Source organism: Podarcis melisellensis, assembly GCF_964234715.1.
Source record: "Podarcis melisellensis genome assembly, chromosome: 5".
Taxonomy (NCBI): Eukaryota; Metazoa; Chordata; class Lepidosauria; order Squamata; family Lacertidae; genus Podarcis; species Podarcis melisellensis.
This window is the reverse complement of record NC_138537.1, coordinates 20,680,625-20,700,384: the sequence shown is the minus strand read 5'-3', so window position 1 is coordinate 20,700,384 and position 19,760 is coordinate 20,680,625. Positions and strand designations below refer to the sequence as shown.

The 19,760-nt window shown below is 45.3% G+C and overlaps 2 protein-coding genes across 2 annotated transcripts in view; one reads left to right on the top strand and one right to left on the bottom strand.

The window, feature by feature from the left end:
* GFM1 (G elongation factor mitochondrial 1) overlaps positions 1–19,760 on the top strand; it is a 49,386-nt gene that overhangs the window by 16,755 nt on the left and 12,871 nt on the right. Inside the window, exons 10-13 of the mRNA XM_081910970.1 lie at positions 5,229–5,330; positions 5,949–6,005; positions 6,873–7,010; positions 7,485–7,567. Of these exons, the coding sequence (XP_081767096.1) occupies positions 5,229–5,330; positions 5,949–6,005; positions 6,873–7,010; positions 7,485–7,567 (380 nt within the window). The remainder of the gene's footprint in view (positions 1–5,228; positions 5,331–5,948; positions 6,006–6,872; positions 7,011–7,484; positions 7,568–19,760) is intronic.
* On the bottom strand, positions 7,814–16,422 carry LOC309369907 (latexin-like). Its single transcript, XM_081911364.1, has 6 exons — positions 15,770–16,422; positions 14,396–14,458; positions 12,799–12,976; positions 11,244–11,380; positions 10,422–10,484; positions 7,814–8,087 (listed from the first exon to the last, which is right to left on the bottom strand). Exons 1-6 carry the CDS (start codon positions 16,151–16,153, stop codon positions 7,989–7,991), a joined length of 924 nt encoding a protein of 307 aa, XP_081767490.1. The 5' UTR covers positions 16,154–16,422; the 3' UTR covers positions 7,814–7,988.

Here is a 19,760-nt window from a genome sequence, read left to right as displayed (position 1 = left end):
AGGGTTTGTAGCTGCGCTACAACATTCTTTGTATGCAATCTGGGTTAAAGAGAAGGCATTTCTAGTTAAAGGTTTTTCAGTTCCTTGCCTGTGCGGTGGGATTTTATTTGCAGATAAATGCTGCTCCTAAAATTTGTTTCCTCTCCAAAAACATCTATATGGTTTTCAGTTGATACCCTGCCCGACTGTACAGCGCAATACTCTTGCCATCTCCTCCCTCAGTTTCGCCCTTGATCCTGAGGACACCTTTCTGTAGCTGCTTTCTCCCATGTGAATTGAGAAGAAGTATGAACAGCAGCATTTCATGCCTTATGTAGTGTAGGCAGACAGGATGTAGAAGATGGAGAGATGGAGATACAGCTGTTGCTGTTCAGTGTCATCATCAAGAGCCCTTTTAAAGTTTCTGTTCCCACTGGGGAGGAAGAGGTTAAAGAGCCCTTTGCATGAGTCTCAGCTACCATGGGAGGGTGTACCAAGAGCCCTTGCCGCTGGCTCTCCAGCCTTCGCTGCTCCATTCAATACGTGGCCCTCTTTTGGAAAAACCAAACAGCTGATGACCAAAGCTGCAAGCTCAGGAAGGCTTATATAGCAGGCACGTCCAATTTCCAAGAGACTGCAATCTACTCCCACTATCAATAAACTGGCAGTGATCTACCCATTGGGTTGACCAGAGTTGTTGAGCTTGTTTTGGGGAGGAATCACCAGAGTTGTTGAGCTTCTTGGGGGGAGGGTTCAGCAAGGGCGATAGACCACAGTCACCCCACGATCAACCGGTAGATCGCAATCGACCTGTTGAACATGCCTGTTATATAACAATTAACATTCTGCCATAACTGCTCCCCTATTTTATCCACCCCTTGCCCCGAGAACTCCTTTTCTTTGCAAACGAAAAATCGAAACATTCCCATGATGTTATAAAATGTCTGCCTGGGGAATCCCAAGTCGATTTCTTTACACCCAGTTAGCTTTTAAACACCAAGGCCCTATAAAAACAGCTGGAAGTGGATGGCTGCCCACTGATCTTTCAACAGTAAGGCCAAAATGGGCCATTCTTCAATTATTCTTAAGGGCTAAATTTTTCTCCAAGTTCATCTTAGTACAGTCTCAAAAGTTACCTTTCAAGTTGATAGTAAAAACGCTTTTAGTCAATTGGCTTTTGTCATACTGGCAATCAGTTGGCCCATCCTCTCTGGGAGCCACTCGTTCCTGATCCTAGTTCCTGATCCTCTTCCTCATCTTTCTCTGGTTACTACTGTCTTGACACGTTGGCTAATCTAGCAGAAAAAATGTGATTATCTAACTCCTGACAGGTAGCTTTACCAGTCAGCGTGTAAAGGGAAGTTTTCCTTCTGCACATATGTTTTCCCTCTGCACATAATTGTTGCATTATAGGGAAGCATTGCATCTCTTTCTACACATAACTGTGGCCTTATGGGAAGTCTTGCTATGGGAAGCATTGCTTCTTTTCTCTTGCATTCTGGGAACTCTCGCTCATGATCTTTTCTCTGTTTCTGCACACACTGTACGAACCTGTTCCAAACACCAAGACATTCTTTCCTTTGCTCAATTCATCTTAAGTTCATGTTGACCTGTTCTCCATGCATAGCCGAGCACATCTATAGAACTTGATTGTTGTATTCTTTCATGTTATGATCAATCATTAGTAATTGTTTTATGCCATATAATTAATTAGGAGGTTTCATGCTTGCCTAGTCCCAACCTCGTTTCCCAGCCTTTAATCTACCAGTGATTAATGTTCACATGTAATTCCCACCCCTCACATGTAATTCCCACCTTGCATTTGCATTAACCAATAGGCAATGAGTTTCTTTGTGTTTGTATCAACCAATCAGCCACAACCACACCTGTGGCAATGCTTGTAATATTCAATAAAAGAGAGTTCCCGGGACTTCCCCGGCAGACGCCTCTCACATGACACCTACTACTCGTCTCCCGTGATTTTCATTCCTACATCTGGTGACCCCCGACGTGCCAGATCCCTTACGCAGCCAAGCCCCTGTACTTCACTCGACTGGAAAAGTCTCAGCGCGCTACTTCGTGAGTATGGGGGGCAATTTGACTAAATTGCAGAAAGAACATGCCAGGGAATTGTTTTCTCTAGTTAGACAGCGAGTTGTGGGTGTTAATGTTTCCTTAAAAGAAATTGAACAGCTCCTTGGTGAGATCAATTGCCAATATCCCTCCTACCCCGAAAGGGGGTCCCTTGAGGTGGGGACTTGGCAAAAGATCGGGAAGACCCTCTTTGCAGAACCGAGGGCTTCAATTCATTGTCTGCTCACTTGGCAGAAATGTGCAGCTGCCGTTGCTAAATTAGGACCCCAGGCGTCTCCTTCGGCCCCTGCCCTTCTGGCTGTTGCAGACAATCCCCCCCCTCCTTATCCTAAGCTTTTGCCTCCATTGCAGCCTTGCCAACCCCTCCCTACACCTCAGCCCACAAACCCATCCACCCCTCCCCTTCCTCCTTTGCCTGCTTTGCCTGCCACAACCCCTGCGTGCTCTCCTACAGGAGCTGTGCGCACCTCACTTTCTCTGGCTAGGCAGAAAGGAATTCTGTCCTTAGAGGAGGAATCTGTGTGGGCTGGGGAATTGCCTTCTGCTTTCCCTATTAGCTCTTTTGTTAATATTAAACAACAACATTCAGAGCCCTACCATCAATTTATAGATAGATTGAAAGAAGCAGTCACCAGGCAGGTTGATAATACTACAGCCCAGAATGAACTGATGAAAAAATTGGCTTTTGAAAATGCAAAGAAGGCTTTGCAGTTAATTATTAACGGTCCTAAATATGCTCTGGCACAGATTAGTCAGAGCCATGCCATGTCCTTGCTTGCCAGAGCCAATCCAAATTTGGCAGCCAACCAAAGTGAATTTAAGCATAGCGCAGTAGCTCTGTCCCGTTGGATGCCCTTACTGTGTTTACTAATGGAGCCCCCTCCAGGGGGGTCGTTGCATGGCTACAAAATGATAAATGGCACAGCCTCTACATTCTTCTACAGAAGTTTGCCCAGCATTCTGAGCTGGCAGCTGCTGTTAAAGTTTTGCATCATTTCTCCACGCAGCCAATTCCATGACCCCATACGTGGCTTCCTTTAATGTTACTTGTGCCCGTATGGTGAACTGCACAAAACCAACAGTGTAAAAATGGGCAAGGATAACTTCAATTGTTCTGATTATGTAAATATTTCATATATATATGCCTGAAGGCTGGTTCTGGTCGTGTCCAGGCTTCACGTTTAATTACATTCCTGCAAACATCAGTCATGGCACGCCCTGCTGCTTAAGCCGTATGTCTATTATTTTACCAAAAAAGCATCATTTGTCCCGCTCTCGATATTGACGCCCTGTGCAATTGACTAATGATTATAACGATTCTGTCTCTCTCCCTAGCAGATCTGAATATATTTCTTTAGCTGTCTCTCTTTTAGGAGTCCCTGGATTGGCTGTACGAAATAGCAGGAATATTAACTCTTTAGCTTGCTCCGCAGCAAAAGCCTTGAATTCTACTTCACAAGCTCTTCACCTTTTGAATAAAGAACAGAGTGAATTGCGTCACGGACTCTTATAGAACCGCTGCTATCGATTATCTATTGATGCTCCATCATTACGGATGCGAACAAGTGGAAAACATGTGCTGCTTTAACATCACTGACAACTCTAAGGCTATTCAAAAACAAATCTCTCATTTGCAAAATCTCACACATCACATCAAACAGGATGTTGGTTTTCCTGCTTTCTGGGATTCTTTCACCCAGTGGCTTACCGCTTGGCTGCCGAACCTTACTTGGCTTCGTAATCTCTTTCAATATGCTATTGTCATAATTTGCATCTTGATCTTACTATGCTGCTTCCTCCAATGCATTCCTGGCCTCATAAGTCTTTTCTCTCGGCTTCTCTCTCCCCCTCAGCCACCCAATAAAATCCTCGCCGCTTATTTTGCAAAATGGCAACACCAACAGTAAACCAAAGGGGAGATATGGGCAGATTTATTTCGAGCATGCGTTGGCAAACCACGTATCTCGTAGTATCTTCTGTCCCATCCTCCCTGGCGAATTTATTTTGGGCATTCGCTGGCACACCACTAATCCCGAAATATTTTTGCCTTATTTACCCAGAACGCCTCGCAAAAAAGAAAAGAAAGGGGGAGATAAAGGGAAGTTTTCCTTCTGCACATATGTTTTCCCTCTGCACATAATTGTTGCATTATAGGGAAGCATTGCATCTCTTTCTACACATAACTGTGGCCTTATGGGAAGTCTTGCTATGGGAAGCATTGCTTCTTTTCTCTTGCATTCTGGGAACTCTCGCTCATGATCTTTTCTCTGTTTCTGCACACACTGTACGAACCTGTTCCAAACACCAAGACATTCTTTCCTTTGCTCAATTCATCTTAAGTTCATGTTGACCTGTTCTCCATGCATAGCCGAGCACATCTATAGAACTTGATTGTTGTATTCTTTCATGTTATGATCAATCATTAGTAATTGTTTTATGCCATATAATTAATTAGGAGGTTTCATGCTTGCCTAGTCCCAACCTCGTTTCCCAGCCTTTAATCTACCAGTGATTAATGTTCACATGTAATTCCCACCCCTCACATGTAATTCCCACCTTGCATTTGCATTAACCAATAGGCAATGAGTTTCTTTGTGTTTGTATCAACCAATCAGCCACAACCACACCTGTGGCAATGCTTGTAATATTCAATAAAAGAGAGTTCCCGGGACTTCCCCGGCAGACGCCTCTCACATGACACCTACTACTCGTCTCCCGTGATTTTCATTCCTACAAGCGTGAATCAGACTTTGCTGCTTAGCAGTGAGTTTTCAGGATCAGCGTGGCATGATCCCATTTTACTGCCCCAGACAACAAATGGGCAATGGCACTGTACACCAATTGCAGCTTTGGGGCTGTCTTCAAGCAAAGCCCTACGTAGTGTTCATTGCAGTAGTCCAGTTAGGAGCTTATCAAAAACCTAGACTATGGTAGTGATGGCTATAATTTGTCAGCCAGCTGGAACAAGGGCATAGGTACTCCTTGCCACTGAAACACTGAGAGCCTCTAGTGGCAGCTTGGAATCTAGGAGAACCCTGTTATAATCAGGGATAGACTATGCATGCAGGTCTTACCACTGCTGTAGAATGGTTGCACTCTTGCCCAATACCATAAAAAGCACATAGAATGCTATTTTTTTGTTTTGTTTCTGCTAGGATGTGGAAGAAGTTTATGCAGGAGACATCTGTGCATTATTCGGCATCGACTGTGCTAGTGGGGATACATTTTCAGAAAAATCTAACACTGACCTTTCCATGGTAAGTTCCTCCTCTGAATTGAACTGTGTGTTCTTTTTATATTTCTTAAAATCTCAATTCAGATGTTATTCCTTAATCTAAATATCCTCTGTACTAAAGAAACTTTTACTTTTTTTAAAAAAAGGTTTTATTTTGAGTCTGCTTTTACAGCTATTACATTAAAAAAAATATATACCTACAAGTATAATCAGTTTATGCTAGTGTCAGTTCTGCATTCTGTTGAAATGAATGAGCATGATCAGAAATGTATCATCCAGCCCTTCTATGAAGAGTACAGCACAATACAGATGTAGCAATCTAGTTTATTAAGATAAGTGCTATGCCTGCTCCTGCTTCCTTCTCTCCTCCCTTCTCTTAAATGCCATAATGAAAAAATTCTGATTTATCCTAAACAGGGAAACGGTCGTTTAATTTCTGACTACAAACCAGGATCTGATCCCTTATTACAAAACTTTTGTTTTAACAAACCCCATAAATTTCAAGTCCTAAAAAGAAAGAGGAAGGCTGCCTGTGGCTTTGAGTGTTAAAAGTAAAGATAATTATCTGGAAAGATAATTTTCAAGTGTTTTTATATTAACAAATGCTTCTTTGGTTTCTGTGTTCTGTTCCCTTTCATAGGAATCTATCCATGTCCCTGATCCTGTCATTTCAGTGGCAATGAAGCCATCAAACAAGGTAGGCATCGGAAGTCCAAACAAGGGTGAATAGTAAAAGTTTTATTTAATCTGTAAGGAATGTTGTGATCTGATTTTTCTTGGAGGAAAATTGTAAAGTTTCTGTTGCATTTGGTTCTTGTGTTCGGGAGAAGCTGAGCCTTTGGTGTGGTGCTTCTCCTGCTGCAGAGTTCCAATAGGCTTGATGCCCTGGCAATTTTGTGTGATCATCCTAGTTGTGTATTTGCCGTATTTTTCGCTCTATAGGACGCACCCGACCATAGGACGCACCTTGTTTTAGAGGGGGAGAATAAGAAAAAACAAATCTCCCCCTCTCTGCACAGCGCCCCTTCAGTGAAGTGGCAGGAGAAACGGAGCCCCTTCCATTTCTCATCCTGCTTCGCTGAAGGGGCGCTGCGCAGTTCTCCCTCTGCTGAAGTCAGGAGAGTCTTGCTTCAGACTATCCCTGAAGCCTTCGCAGCGCAGCGCGAGTTCCCGCTGCACTCCGGAGGCTTCAGGTTCCTTTCGCTGAATCCAGGAGAGTCTTGCTCTCCCGGCTTCAGCGAAAGCAATGCGAAGCCTCCGGAGTGCAGCGGGAACTCCATAGGATGCACACACATTTCCCTTTAATTTTTGGAGCGGGAAAAGTGCGTCCTATAGAGCGAAAAATACAGTACTTGTCAATGCAGTACTGAGTGGAGCAGTCTCAGGTTTGTGATGCTCTGAAGCCAACACGTTCCATTGATACCCTACAGTTCATAGAAACCATCTAGCTCCATTTTTTAATGGGATTTTGTCCTGTAACCCCAGCACTTTTGACTATCTTGTTATACTCAGTGATGCAAAAGACATTAATTGACCCTTGTTTTATTTCCCCGCCCCTCTCTAGAATGACTTGGATAAGTTTTCAAAAGGCATTAACCGCTTCACGAGGGAAGACCCCACTTTCAGAGTTCATTTTGACAGCGAGAGCAAAGAGACCATTGTTTCAGGAATGGGAGAACTGCACCTGGAAATCTATGCACAGGTGATTGTTACAAGATTGCACTGGTCAAGTGTGCTACCGAGTCTCACTTGGCAAAAGTATTTATTTAATTCAGCATTTATAGTTTAGTTGTGCTCCCCAGCTTCATATCTGGCTATGTATAAATTATACAGTGCCGGTTGTAATTCTTCAGCTGCGTCTGTGCTAACAATTTTTTGTGATTCTCGCTCATGAAGTATATATAGAAGGTCAGAAATTTTGCATATGTACAGGATGTGGACCAAAAAATTACTCAAAAAACTCCAAATCTGCTCTGGGTGGGTGGACTTCTGTCTGGTCCAGATATAAGAAGCTCTAATTAACTAGAGAGATACTACAGCTGGAAAATGTTGGCTTGACACTTTCCCAGTGATTGTAGGTAGCATTCGGGAATAATTAGGTGAGATTATGCTTAGCGCTACCCATTTGGCAACACATTTTAATCAGTATATTTTTGTGTGTGCTGTTTCTACCTAGAGAATGGAAAGAGAATATGGTTGTCCTTGTGAGACTGGAAAGCCTAAAGTAGCGTTCAGAGAGAGCATTGTGGCAACTGTACCGTAAGTGTTCACCCTGGCATGTGAGAGGCACCACACTGAGACCAGGAAATAATTTGCATTGGTCCTTATACATGTAGGGGTTTCTGAACCTGCGTAGGCCTATTTTATAGCCCTTCCTCTAGCTGTACAAAGTTGTTTTAAAGACATTTGAACAACCTCTAATACAGTGGTACCTTGGTTCTCAAACTTAATCTGTTTCGGGCATCCATCCATTTCAACCGTGAAATGCATTTCAATCCATGAAAACCAAGCTGTGGCTTCCGATTGGTTGCAGGAGCTTCCAGCACTCAGTTGGAAGCCGTGTTGGAGATTCGGCTTCCAAAAAACGTTCACAAACCAGAACACTGGTTTGCCAATTTGTTTGACAACTCAGCTGTTCGGGAACCAAGGTACCCCTGTAGTAGGGTCAAAGTTGTGGCCACTAATCCTGTGCCGCACGTTTTGGCTGACGGCTGTTCCGTGTGACTTTAACTCCATGCTGCGGGTTCCATAAAACTTGCATGTGCCAAGGAATAATCTCCTGTGGATTACAAAAAAGAAAAAAGCCCAAACGTTAGAACAGCCAGGGTATTAGAGAAACCAAGGAGCAGCGTTGTTATCTCTGCATATCTGGAAAATTACATTCTTTTCCTATCTAGTAACTTTGGGCCAGGTCACATTTCATTCCTCCTCCTTTTTCCAACTCTGAAATTCTTAACAAAGTGCAGTGACTCTCATATAGCAAGGTAATCAAGAATGTGGATGGCAGGAAAAGGAGAGAATTGTTTCACTGAAATATTGCCAGGTAGTTCCCCCACACCTTACTGTTTCATGCAGTGTTGTTTCAAGGCTGACTTTTCAAACCTGTAATATAGGCATGCTCTCTGCCCAATTCATGCACATAGGGAACCATGCAACCAGAAGTGTTCAATAGACAGCAGCCTCACTAGGTCACCATCCACAAATTTTGTTCTCATGATACTTGGGAATAAGGTTTATATCAGAGGTCAGCAACCTTATCTGAGGATGGGCTGGTTGACACTCTGTCCATTGGAGGATGGGCCGGAGCGTGTGTACATGCGCACTCTTCCAGGTTGGAGGAAAACCCGTGCGCATGCGCACAGGCGCCATCAACCCGGAGGTTGATGCCCGCACCGCGCTGGTAAGAGCTGGTGGCAGGGGGCAGCAGGGGTCGCCATGAGCCAGTTAGACAAGCCGTGTGGGCTGCTACTGGCCCATAGGCCTTAGGTTGCCAACCCCTGGTTTATATCCTCTTGTGGACTTCCTTTGTACTTCTGGCTTGGTGTTGCATTCTTATATAACTATTCTGGTTCCTGCACCTTAATCTAAATGAGAGAAGCCAGGGTGGGTAGGAGAGGGAGACACAAGCTCTCTGCAATACAAGGCATTTGTAGTACATAAGAGGTGTCACTAGATGAAAAGCGATTCATTGCACTGTGATTTGTGTGCAGGTATGTACAATTGCAATATGGTGGATCAACAAGTTTACATATCTGATGTCAGATCGGCTAAGATTTGCCTTCCTGTGTAGCATGCACTTTTGCATAGTTGGGGGATCTAGAGTGATTTGCTGAATAGGCACCCACCCACGAGATGGGCGTGGGCATTTTGTTCACTCCTGTTCTCTGCTTATGGCACAGTTGGGGTTAATCTGGGAGGGATCACGGTTTGAATCCAAAGCCTTCCTCTGACAGGAGGAGCCTTCTAATGACAGAACCTCTCAGTGGAATTTCTGCTTGCTATATTGAACAGTCTCCCCCCCTTCTCCTCGCTGTGTGCTGTTTTGAGGGTTCTGACTGCCTAGAGCTGGTTTTTCTTGGAGTGCTCAGCTAGTAAAGTTAGGGAAACGCAGCTAAAGGGACAGGGTGCTACAAGCTAGGATATAGTCAGGGCTGTGTGTGTTTGTGTCCTCTGCACATTAAATAAATAAATGCATACTGTAATCTAGGTAAGTAGGGTTGGTTAATCGGCTAGGGTGGAGGAGGACACAGCCTAGCCTTATCCTCTGCCTTTAGTGGAAGGATGGCTTGTAGAATTCGGGAAGTGAAGCTTTCATGGTAGGAGTGAACTGATGCTCATTATTGCAGATCAGATTGCTGGTGAATAGAAACCTGTATCAGTGGGACAAAAGTTGCAACCTTAACAGGCAACGCAAATTCTGCACCATGCATTCCGTGACCCATATAGTTTATGAAGCTTTAAAAAAATCTCATTTGGTGGAATCCTGCACTTTTGCAAAGTCTGCTTATAGAATTGTAGAGTGGGAAGGGACCCCAAGGGTCATCTAGTCCAAAAATCCCCTGCAAACCCCTTTGCCCAATGGGTCTATTCCGTGCCTCTGGAAATCTAACTTCTGAGAGTGCAGCAGGCACTGACAAGTCCTATATTTGTGGCCAGAAATATCTTGAGCTTGAGCTTGGGTGTGTGTGTGGGTGTGTGTGTTTGTGTTTTAAATGAATACAGATTCTGAGAAAGGTGAATCCTGTTGCTCCATATCATGGGTCTTAGTTTGAAGCAGTGCTGAGACCTGTGCCTTGCTTTTCAGACTGTCTTTATCCCATTCTCTGCTGTACTCTGCAGACTGCACAGACACCTAGGGTATTGTTCTCCCAGGTATTGTTCATCTACAAGTGCCATCATCTATGGGAGTTGGGAGTCCCATATTAAATGCAGGGCCCTCCATTGGCTATCCTGATACAAGCCTGTGAACAGCTCTGGGGCCCTTGAGTTGCTCCTTCCTGTCCTAACATCCTGATACTGTGGTGATCACTGTTCCAGGATTGCTTTTTTCAGGAAAGGTCCTCTTCTCTCCCCCCGCCCCTTCCTTTATTTGCTTTACAATTCTGTTACTTACCTGGGAGACAATATCATGGATCAGAACCACATAGGAAAATTCCAGGTAATCATCACTCCTTTTCTGCAACCAACAAAAGAGGGGGGGGAGGAACATACCCTGACTTTAGTAAGTACGGCTGCCACCCATGTACAGCTAACCACTTTCAAATGTTGTTCAGTGAGCGTGGAAATACTGAAGAACTTGAACTACCAGGAGGGAACTAGGTTTCCTTCCTTGCTTCCCTTTAACATCCAGAAGGCAAAGACTCATCATTTAAAACTCTGCCATTCCTTAATTCTGAAAAGGGATTCTATTCGTATAAGAAGGAATGCTCTCGTTTCCATAAACAATTTAATGGGTTTAGAACTGACTCATTGCTTGTTTTTGTCTTAGTATTAAATCACCTTGGAGACTCTGTCTACTTCTGGGTTCTTCTGACCTGAAATCCTTTAGGCATGGTCAGGAGAACTTCCTCCCCTTTAAAGAGGAAGTAAAATGGGGGGGGGGGAATTCTGTGGTTTTACATATCAGGATATAATAACAGCAGGCCTTAAAATTAGGTAAATACAACTTCAGAGGAACAACCACACTTGACATATTATATTACACCATGTCCTGATTTATTTAACAAAAATTAAGCCAAAATGGAGAAGCAGGGTATAAATTATTCTTATTCTTAAGAATATGTCAGGCTTTCTTAGGCAAGTATACACTGAGAATCCCATGTTAATCTCCACTTGGTGACTTCCTTCAAAAAATACTTTCACTTTGCACTCCACTGTGAACTCTTCTTCCCATAGGACAACTTGTCAGACTCCCCTCTTTGATCCATTCACTTACCACTTGCTTGACACTTTGCACTTTTGCCATTTTGTACCAAGTGTCTTCTGTCGAATTCTGCCATATGACGTAACCACAGGCAACCCAGGCTAAGTGCCGAACAGGCTTCATTTCTTCAGAGACATTTCCGAAATTGTCTGGCAACAGAAACAAATAGCTTGAATCGAACTGGGAAAGTATTAAGCATGTATAGTTTTTGGTTTTTTTAAAAGTAATTCCTAGACACAAATTGCATTCTGTGCCAATTCCCCCCCCCCCCAAAAAAACTTCATTAAAGATGTCTCAACTTTGCACAATCTGAATACTCCACCTTTCATGCAGAACTTGGATTTTTGTTTGACAGCCAGTGGCAGGAAGAAAGGCAGAGCTAAGTTTGGGAATAACAGGACTGTGTGAGTTTTGCCCATCCTGACTAGGAACCATGGGCAAGGGACTCATAGCCGCAGAAGGCATGCATTCATTTGTTGGAAATACAGGCATACCTCAAGTTACAGACTCTTCAGGTTGCAATTTTTCGGGTTACGGACCCGCCGAAACCCAGAAGTACTCCAGGTTTCAGTGGTCGCACATGTGCAGAAGCGCTAAATCGCACTTTGTGCATGCACAGAAGCACTGAATCACAACCTGTGTGTGTGCAGATGCGCCGCTGCAGGTTGCAAATGTGCATCCCACGCGGATCACATTCGCAACCCGAGCGTCCACTGTATGTGGGTACTGCAAACCTGTTTCCGTATTTGTGGCTATAGAGATACTACACCTGCTTTACTGAAAATGAAAGCGTTGGCTCTCCAAATTCTGCACCAGAGATCTGTTGCACACACTAAATGTACTATAACACTACTCTGTGTAGTTTGCTACTTGTTGCAGACACTTTCCAGTCTCCGGCTGATCAGCTTGCTTGACCATCTCAAGTCACCCATTTACATGGCAACGAGCTGTATTTTTGAGAACTTTATTTGTAATCTGTTACAGTAGATGAATCCCGCGAATGGTCGTTCCGCTTTTACATTGTTTAAGATCTAGTTGCAGTTGCTTTAAAGCAGGGGCAACCAACATAGGAACTTCAGCTGGTCTACCAAGACTTTCTGTCTTGGCCCTTTGCTGCTTTCATCCTAAGTGGGAATGGAGTAAAGAACTGGTCCTTGAGCCCCATGTTCTTTGCCTGTACCTTAACTAAAGAAAAGCTGTGGGACATGTATTCAAGCACCCACTCCCTCCTAACAGCATGAGTGGCAACCAAAATGGAGTTACTGAGAAACAAAGAAAACAACAGCATGCTCAGGGAACAAAAAACCCTTTTCAAAAGGGAGCAAAAAATCACAGTGGCCTAATGTCTGAGCATACTCCACACGTAATGTTGAAAGGGGGGGGGGAGGGATTAGAGGAAATGGCTGGATGGAATCCAAAAAGGAAGTGTGCCTGTTAGGAGGGAGGAGACGCTGCAACATTTTGTTGCAGGCAACATTTACCAATTACTTCAAAACCTTAAGTTCAACACTGACACATCATTCATAAAGGTAATTTCAAGTTGTATTTTTTTTTTAAAAAAATTAACCTGGAAGATTTTGTGCCTCTAATAGGTCTGGCAGGTTCTTGAGTCTGTTGTAAAACTTGTTGTCTGCTTCCTCTGTATTTGTCCCGAACTCCCCTTCCACTGTATAATGCACTTCGGGAGCGACATGTGGGTCGCCGTGATGATACAGGATTTCAGCGGTGCAGTTCACAGGACTGCCCTGCTGGAGAAATAATCGGACAAGTTTAAAAAGTTCATTGGAAGGAGCTTGCTATTCAAATGATAAACACATTTTGCTTCGCCCTTGTTTACCAATATCACCTAACCAAAATAGCCATCATTGCTATTAGAATATCCATATCCTTCTCTTACCTAAATCCTTGCTCAGAATAATTGTATATTGCTCTCTCTTCAAGGGAAGTATTATGTGTATTATCTCTCTTCCCCTTTTCTTCAGTTTTTCTGCTATTGAACATTGCATCTCCCCCTGTTATGGAATCATCCTATAATGCAGGGGTAGGGAACTTCAGGCCTAGATCTTTCTGTTTTGCCATCAGAAATCTCCTAGGGCAGCACCTCTCATCTTGCTTAACACCCCCCCCCCCGGAAAAAAGTGTTTTTGCCTGGCTCAAATGTGTCTTTGAACTCTGATAATGCCTCTTGATTGTCTGAACAGAGAGGGGTGTATGTGAGTTTGTGTTGAAACTTGCCTAAAGTACAAGGGTAAAATTTGCATTCATTGCTCCACCCATTTTTGCATGTGGCCCTCAGAAGGTTGCCCAGGAGGGATTGCGGCCCTTGGGGAGAAAAAGGTTCCCCACTCCTGCTGCGATGGGTGATTTGAGCTGCAGTGTGCTGTCTGCTCCTTGGTGATGTGAACTTTTATGCGAAAACAGCAGGAGCATTTGATCTTCCGTCAGAGGGTACCAGATCCATTAGCAAGATGTGGTTTTGTGTCAATGCAACCCCATTATTTCAAGGGGCATATATGAAATGGGGGGGGGTCAAGTTCAGTTACCAATTTTTTTAAGGGTTAAAATAAACTCTGTTTGAAATTTTACATTCTAGAAGCAACGAATGCTTTTGCTTCAAATAAATGGCTTGCATGCAGTTCCTTATTGTAATGTGGTTGTGGGGCTCCCATGTTGGCAGGGTGGTCTTTAAGGTCCCTTCCAAGTCTGGACATCACTTGATTTCTTACTCCTTTGAAGACTGATGTGACACATGAGGTTATTACAGTTCTGTTTGTAATGGCTGATTCATACATGTGATGAATATGAATCTATAAACCAGCAATAGTCTCTGATTTTCATTTTGAGGTGATAACCCAAAGTTCTGCCAGGAACCTGTCCCGCTTTTTCTTGCGTGTTGCATGGAAGTTTTAGGCTCCTGGCAGCATCTTGATAAATGAATTTAGGATCAGGATTCCCAGAGGGCTGTTGAAACCAGCCTAAGAATGTGGTGTTGTCGACTTGTCCTAGAACCAGCCCTCAGCTTTTTGAAGTGGTTTCCGGGTAGTTTATGGCTGGAGAAATCTCATTCAGGAATCATACAGGCAGTGATACAGTCTACTTTTTACCATCTTGAGGTTTGCCGTAAATGAATCCCAACTAACAACAAACAAAGGAGCAGGACTTACTTTCTGAAGTTCTTCTTCCATTGCAAACTTCAGGCGATATTTGTGTCCAACACCTGGAATTTCCTGAAGTACAAAGAGAGTACATGTTGTTTATCTTACTTCGACTTCTGAGGACTTGCCAGGGACCCTAACAATATGAGGGTATTCTTTATGTATTCAGTATCCGTATCAAAAACAAACAGTTAACTTGTTGTGGAAGGTATTTTTTTTAAAGGCCAAGCATGTTTAAATCCCTTTGCTCTCAGTAGGTAAGCTTAACACTCCCTTGTCGAAATCAGAGAGGTGTAAAAAAATGCTTAACTTTAGCTAGTGCCCAGTGTTTAAAAGCAGTGTCCAGCTGCCTCGAAGTACCCCATTATTTAGAACATTTGCTGAGAGGAAAGGTGGATAAAAAGCATCATTATAGTTTTTGAATGGATGTAACATGCTTGAGAATTCTTGTATTCCAGTTAAGCGTCCAAAAGACACTTCTGGGGCATTTTCTACCAGCTACGATTTGGGGTGGGGTTCTGCAGGTGTGTGCCTGTTTCGGAAAGGTTAGTGCTCTTATTTGTGGACAGCAGACAGTTGCCAGGATCAACCAGGCTTTCTATTTGTTTTTACTGCAACTGGTTCTGCAGCTTATCCCTATAATGCAGCAGTGATAGATTCTCCCTCCCCCCGCCCTCCAGCCAAGGGAGAGACTGGCATTAGAGGCAAGTCTGGAACAAGAAGGGTTAAGGCAACGAGTTTACTCCGCCTTGAATAGGCGAGATAACTCTGTGGACTTCGTTTTTTACCGATCGATGGGGCAGGTGCTTTGCCGCTGTTGGACCACGTGGCGCACAAAGGGAGGAGAAAGCTATAGCAACAACTGTTGTCGTTGCCGATCATGGCGATCGCTTGGGGCGCAGCCCCTGGTCTCTTTGTGCGCCTTGTTGAAAAGAAAGCGTCGCTTCTCGCGGGCCAGGATGAGCCCCGCTCGCCTGGATTAAAAAGTAGCAGAGATGGGGAAGAGGGTGTTGTGCGCGCTTGCTTGCTCCCTCTGCAGTGATTGGCGTCTTCAGCCTCGAACCCTTTTAGGAATCAAGCTTTGCAGAGAAGTTGCTCAGAGGAGGAGAAAGCAGCGGAGACTCTGCAAGCGCCTTTTTATTTAGGCGCCCAGATGCTTTGCAGATGGTCCCGCCACGTTAAACGGGCCTTTCTTCCAAGTTAAATCTGGGGAGCGCGACTTTTGCTGCAGCCTTTTGCAGCAGCGAAACCAAGAAAGAGCCCTGCGGTAGCATTTAGGGTGCCATAGGTTTGCTGGGTGTGTGTTTTTGTTTGCCAGGGAAGCGTGCGCGCTGGAAAGCAGCGCCTCTGCGCCCGCGCCTTCCCATCCCCGGCCCCGCTTACCTCTCGGCTGGCTTGGCGCACTTCCCGCACGCCGAAGATCTTGCTGGGGCTGCCGTGCTGGTAGTTGATGTAGTTCTCGACCACGCCGGCGGCTCGCGTGGCCGGGTAGTGCGACGGGGGGATCTCCATGGGGCCGGCTCGCTCGGAGAGGCCTCGGCGCCGCTCGCTCCTCCCTGGCGGAGCGGGAAGGGGGGCCCGGCGGCGGGGCTGGGCCTGGGCGGTGGCTGCAGCAGCCGCCGCCGCGCACAATGGGGTTTCTTGCGCCGCCGGCGGGAGAGAACCAGGAAGCGGCGGCGGCGGCAGGAGGAGGAGGAGGAAGAGGGCGAGCCGAGCGGGGGCTGCTGGGGCGCAGAGGCGCAACATCTGCCCGCCCGGGCTCCACATCTGGGCCGGGGGTGGATCCTGCGCGGCGAAGCTAGAAGGCAGAGAGTCGAGATGGGGGCGCTTGGAAATGAACCATTAGGTCAAAATTCCAAAGATCCGTGTATATATTGGGCCGCTCAGGACAACCCGTGCATGTTTACTTGGGAGTTCATGTTATTCCCGGGACCGCAGCCAAGGGATTTTGGCAGAGGTCGAGAATGACGTGCGAATAAAACCCCGCTGAAATCAAGAGGAATCGTTCGTAATTGCGCAGCTTCAAAAACGGGATGCTTCCCAGGGAGCAAGTAGGTGTGTTTAGGACTGGGATGAAGGTGATTTACTTCGGCAAAAGCTTGCAACCTGCTGCTTCCGATGCCGTACGGAGCATCACCATCCTTTTGTGCTTCCCGTCTGGAAGCCGAAGTGTTCTGAAATAAGAAATAGCGTTTGGGGCAGCTGTGGGGTGAGAGGCTTAAAAAGCAAACAAACTAGGTTTATTAATCTTTGTAAGAATACAAAAGGAACACAATGCTTCAGCCCTGTAAAGAGTTAATTACAAAGGAAGCTGGAGAACCAATATAAGTAAAATAATGATATTAAGTAGCAGACTGTAATACAGTGGTACCTCGGCTTACAGACGCTTCAGGTTACAGACTCTGCTAACCCAGAAATAGAACCTCAGGTTAAGAACTTTGCTGCAGGATGAGAACAGAAATCGTGCTCCGGTGGCGCAGCAGCAGGAGGCCCCATTAGCTAAAGTGGTGCTTTAGGTTAAGAACAGTTTCAGGTTAAGAACAGACCTCCAGAACGAATTAAGTACTTAACCCGAGGTACCACTGTACTGGACAGTTTATTTCTCTATTCCTACCATGGAAGGCGGGGATGTGGGTGGTGCTGTGGGTTAAACCACAGAGCCTAGGACTTGCCGATCAGAAGGTCGGCGGTTCGAATCCAAGCAACGGGGTGAGCTCCCGTTGCTCGGTCCCTGCTCCTGCCAACCTAGCAGTTCGAAAGCACATCAAAGTGCAAGTAGATAAATAGGTACCACTCTGGCGGGAAGGCAAACAGCGTTTCCGTGCACTGCTCTGGTTCGTCAGAAGCGGCTTAGTCATGCTGGCCACATGACCCGGAAGCTGTACGCCGGCTCCCTCGGCCAATAAAGTGAGATGAGCGCTGCAACCCCAGAGTTGGCCACAACTGGGGACCTAATGGTCAGGGGTCCCTTTATCTTTACCTTACCATGGAAGGCTTTACAAAACTAAATAAATACATCACACACCACTGTAGTTTGAAAGAGCATGAACTTTGGGCTTTGTTTTTTCCCTTTTTTGGGGGCGGAAGAGGACATTGCTGCCAAATTGCTATAGTGATAAAGTTCTGAACTTCTGCTGTGTTTCCTATAAAGGGCTGTTGTTACCACTGGAAGTAGAAAAGGTTGTGCTGTCAAAAATAACCAGCAAATGCAGTCTGCACACAAAGGAACTAGTTTAGTACTTTCTCTATTTGTTTTTTATATACAATGGTACCTTGGGTTGCAAATGCTTCGGGTTACAAACTCCACTAACCCGGAAGTAGTTTCTCTGAGTTGGGAACTTTGCCCCAGGATGAGAACAGAAATTGTGCGCTGGTGGCACGGCAGCAGCAGGAGGCCCCATTAGCGAAAGTGTGCCTCAGGTTAAGAACGGTTTCGGGTTAAGAATGGACCTCCAGAATGAGTTAAGTTTGTAGCCCGAGGGACCACTGTATATAGGTCAGGCCACCCCACCCCATAGAGTCCTTTGAGCAGCTCAGAAAATCATACAAATATGCAACAATACAATAAAAAATTCTGGAAAGTTAAATGCAGCGTTATCATCTCATTTTCAACAGTGAACAGATGCTGATGCTGATTAGCAAGCATTTTTGTTTTAGCTGCTGGCCCTAGCCAATAGGACAGCTTTGTAGTGCAATCCTAACCATGTCTATTCAGAAATAAATCCCATTTACTTCAACAGGGCTTATTCCCAGATAAATGGGGTTAGGATTGCAGCTTTACTAGGACATAATGGAGATGGTCTGGCAGCACCACTCAGGGCCCATAGAAAATGCACTCCTCTTTTTCTCTCACACGGGAGGGAGCGATGCTGATAGCAAGAGGGTGCCTGCTAAAATATGTGCATGCCTCATCGGAAACAACCACAAATAAGGTTTTCTTCCCACAAATATGCTTTATTTCAGGATGAAGTCTGCATAAATTAGCATAAATTAATACTCATTTGACTAACTAAGGTACAAAAACACACTTCAGCCAAAACATGTCATTTGCAGTGACAGCAAAGTGGGAGAGGGCGCTCAGTCCCAGCTGTTTGAATGTTCCAGAGGTCAGCCAGGGCTTCAAAAGAAGCGCCAATCATATCAGCTGGAAAATAGCTTGTGTCCCCTTCACTCGATGCCAAGAAAGGGGTACCAGTGTGGTGTAGTGGTTAAGAGCAGTGGACTCGTAATCTGGGGAACCGGGTTCGCGTCTCTGCTCCTCCACATGCAGCTGCTGGGTGACCTTGGGCCAGTCACACTTCTCTGAAGTCTCTCAGCCTCACTCACCTCACAGAGTGTTTGTTGTGGGGGAGGAAGGGAAAGGAGATTGTTAGCCGCTTTGAGACTCCTTAGGGCAGTGATAAAGTGGGATATCAAATCTACACCACCACCACCTTCCTCCTCCTCCTCCTCTTCTTCTTCTTCTTCTTCTTCTTCTTCTTCTTCTTCTTCTTCTTCTTCTTCTTCTTCTTCCTTTCATATCTTGGGCTGTCACCTGCAGCAGCAAAGTGTTCTGTGCTGGGCTTCCTCTCAAGACTATTTTCTAAAATGCAGTGAAACTTGAAGACTGAGCATTCGACTGGCCCAGAGAATAATGTAGCATCCTGTCCCAATAAGATGCATGTTCCTGTGCCAAATCGGAGTGCAGAGGGACTGATTTTAGGCAGGCTGAGTCACCATGGCAGTGTAAGGTCCTTTGCTTTGAAGAGCAGAGACATGTGGACTGGCCACTTATTCTGCATGCCAATTCCAACCTGTGCTAGGTATTGAACAGGGGAAATGTCAGTATGAACAGGACTCTCGCATGGAGCCTCCCAGTTGCTGCTTCCATATCTGGAGAGGCTCCAAAAAAGACCACCATGGAAATGGTCTGGTTGTAGAGGGAGAAGGAATCTTTCTCAACCCAAGGTCTACACTCCCTTATGGGTCAGCCTTCCAGGGGGGTCACATGCCAGTGCGGGCAAAATAATGAATATGAATTTTGCAATAATAATAATTAATAATTATTATTTATTATTTGTACCCTGCCCATCTGGCTGGGTTTCCCCAGCCACTCTGGGCGGCTTCCACAAAGACCCAAAATACACTAATATGTCACACATTAAAAACTTCCCTAAACAGGGCTGCCTTAAGATGTCTTCTGAATGTCAGGTAGTTGTTTATCTCTTTGACATATGATGGGAGGGCATTCCACAGGGCGGGCGCCACTACCGAGAAGGCCCTCTGCCTGGTGCCCTGTAACCTCGCAGTGAGGGAACAACCAGAAGGCCCTCGGCGCTGGACCTCAGCGTCTGGGCAGAACGATGGGGGTGGAGACACTCCTTCAGGTATACTG

Coding starts and splice junctions, on each gene's coding strand:
- LOC309369907 (XM_081911364.1), bottom strand. CDS start 16,153: ATGTGGAGCCCGGGCGGGCAGATGTTGCGCCTCTGCGCCCCAGCAGCC. Junction 14,459..15,769: donor TGCGCCAAGCCAGCCGAGAG/GTAAGCGGGGCC, acceptor TTTGTACTTCAG/GAAATTCCAGGTGTTGGACA. Junction 11,381..12,798: donor AGAGGCACAAAATCTTCCAG/GTTAATTTTTTT, acceptor TTCTGTTGCCAG/ACAATTTCGGAAATGTCTCT.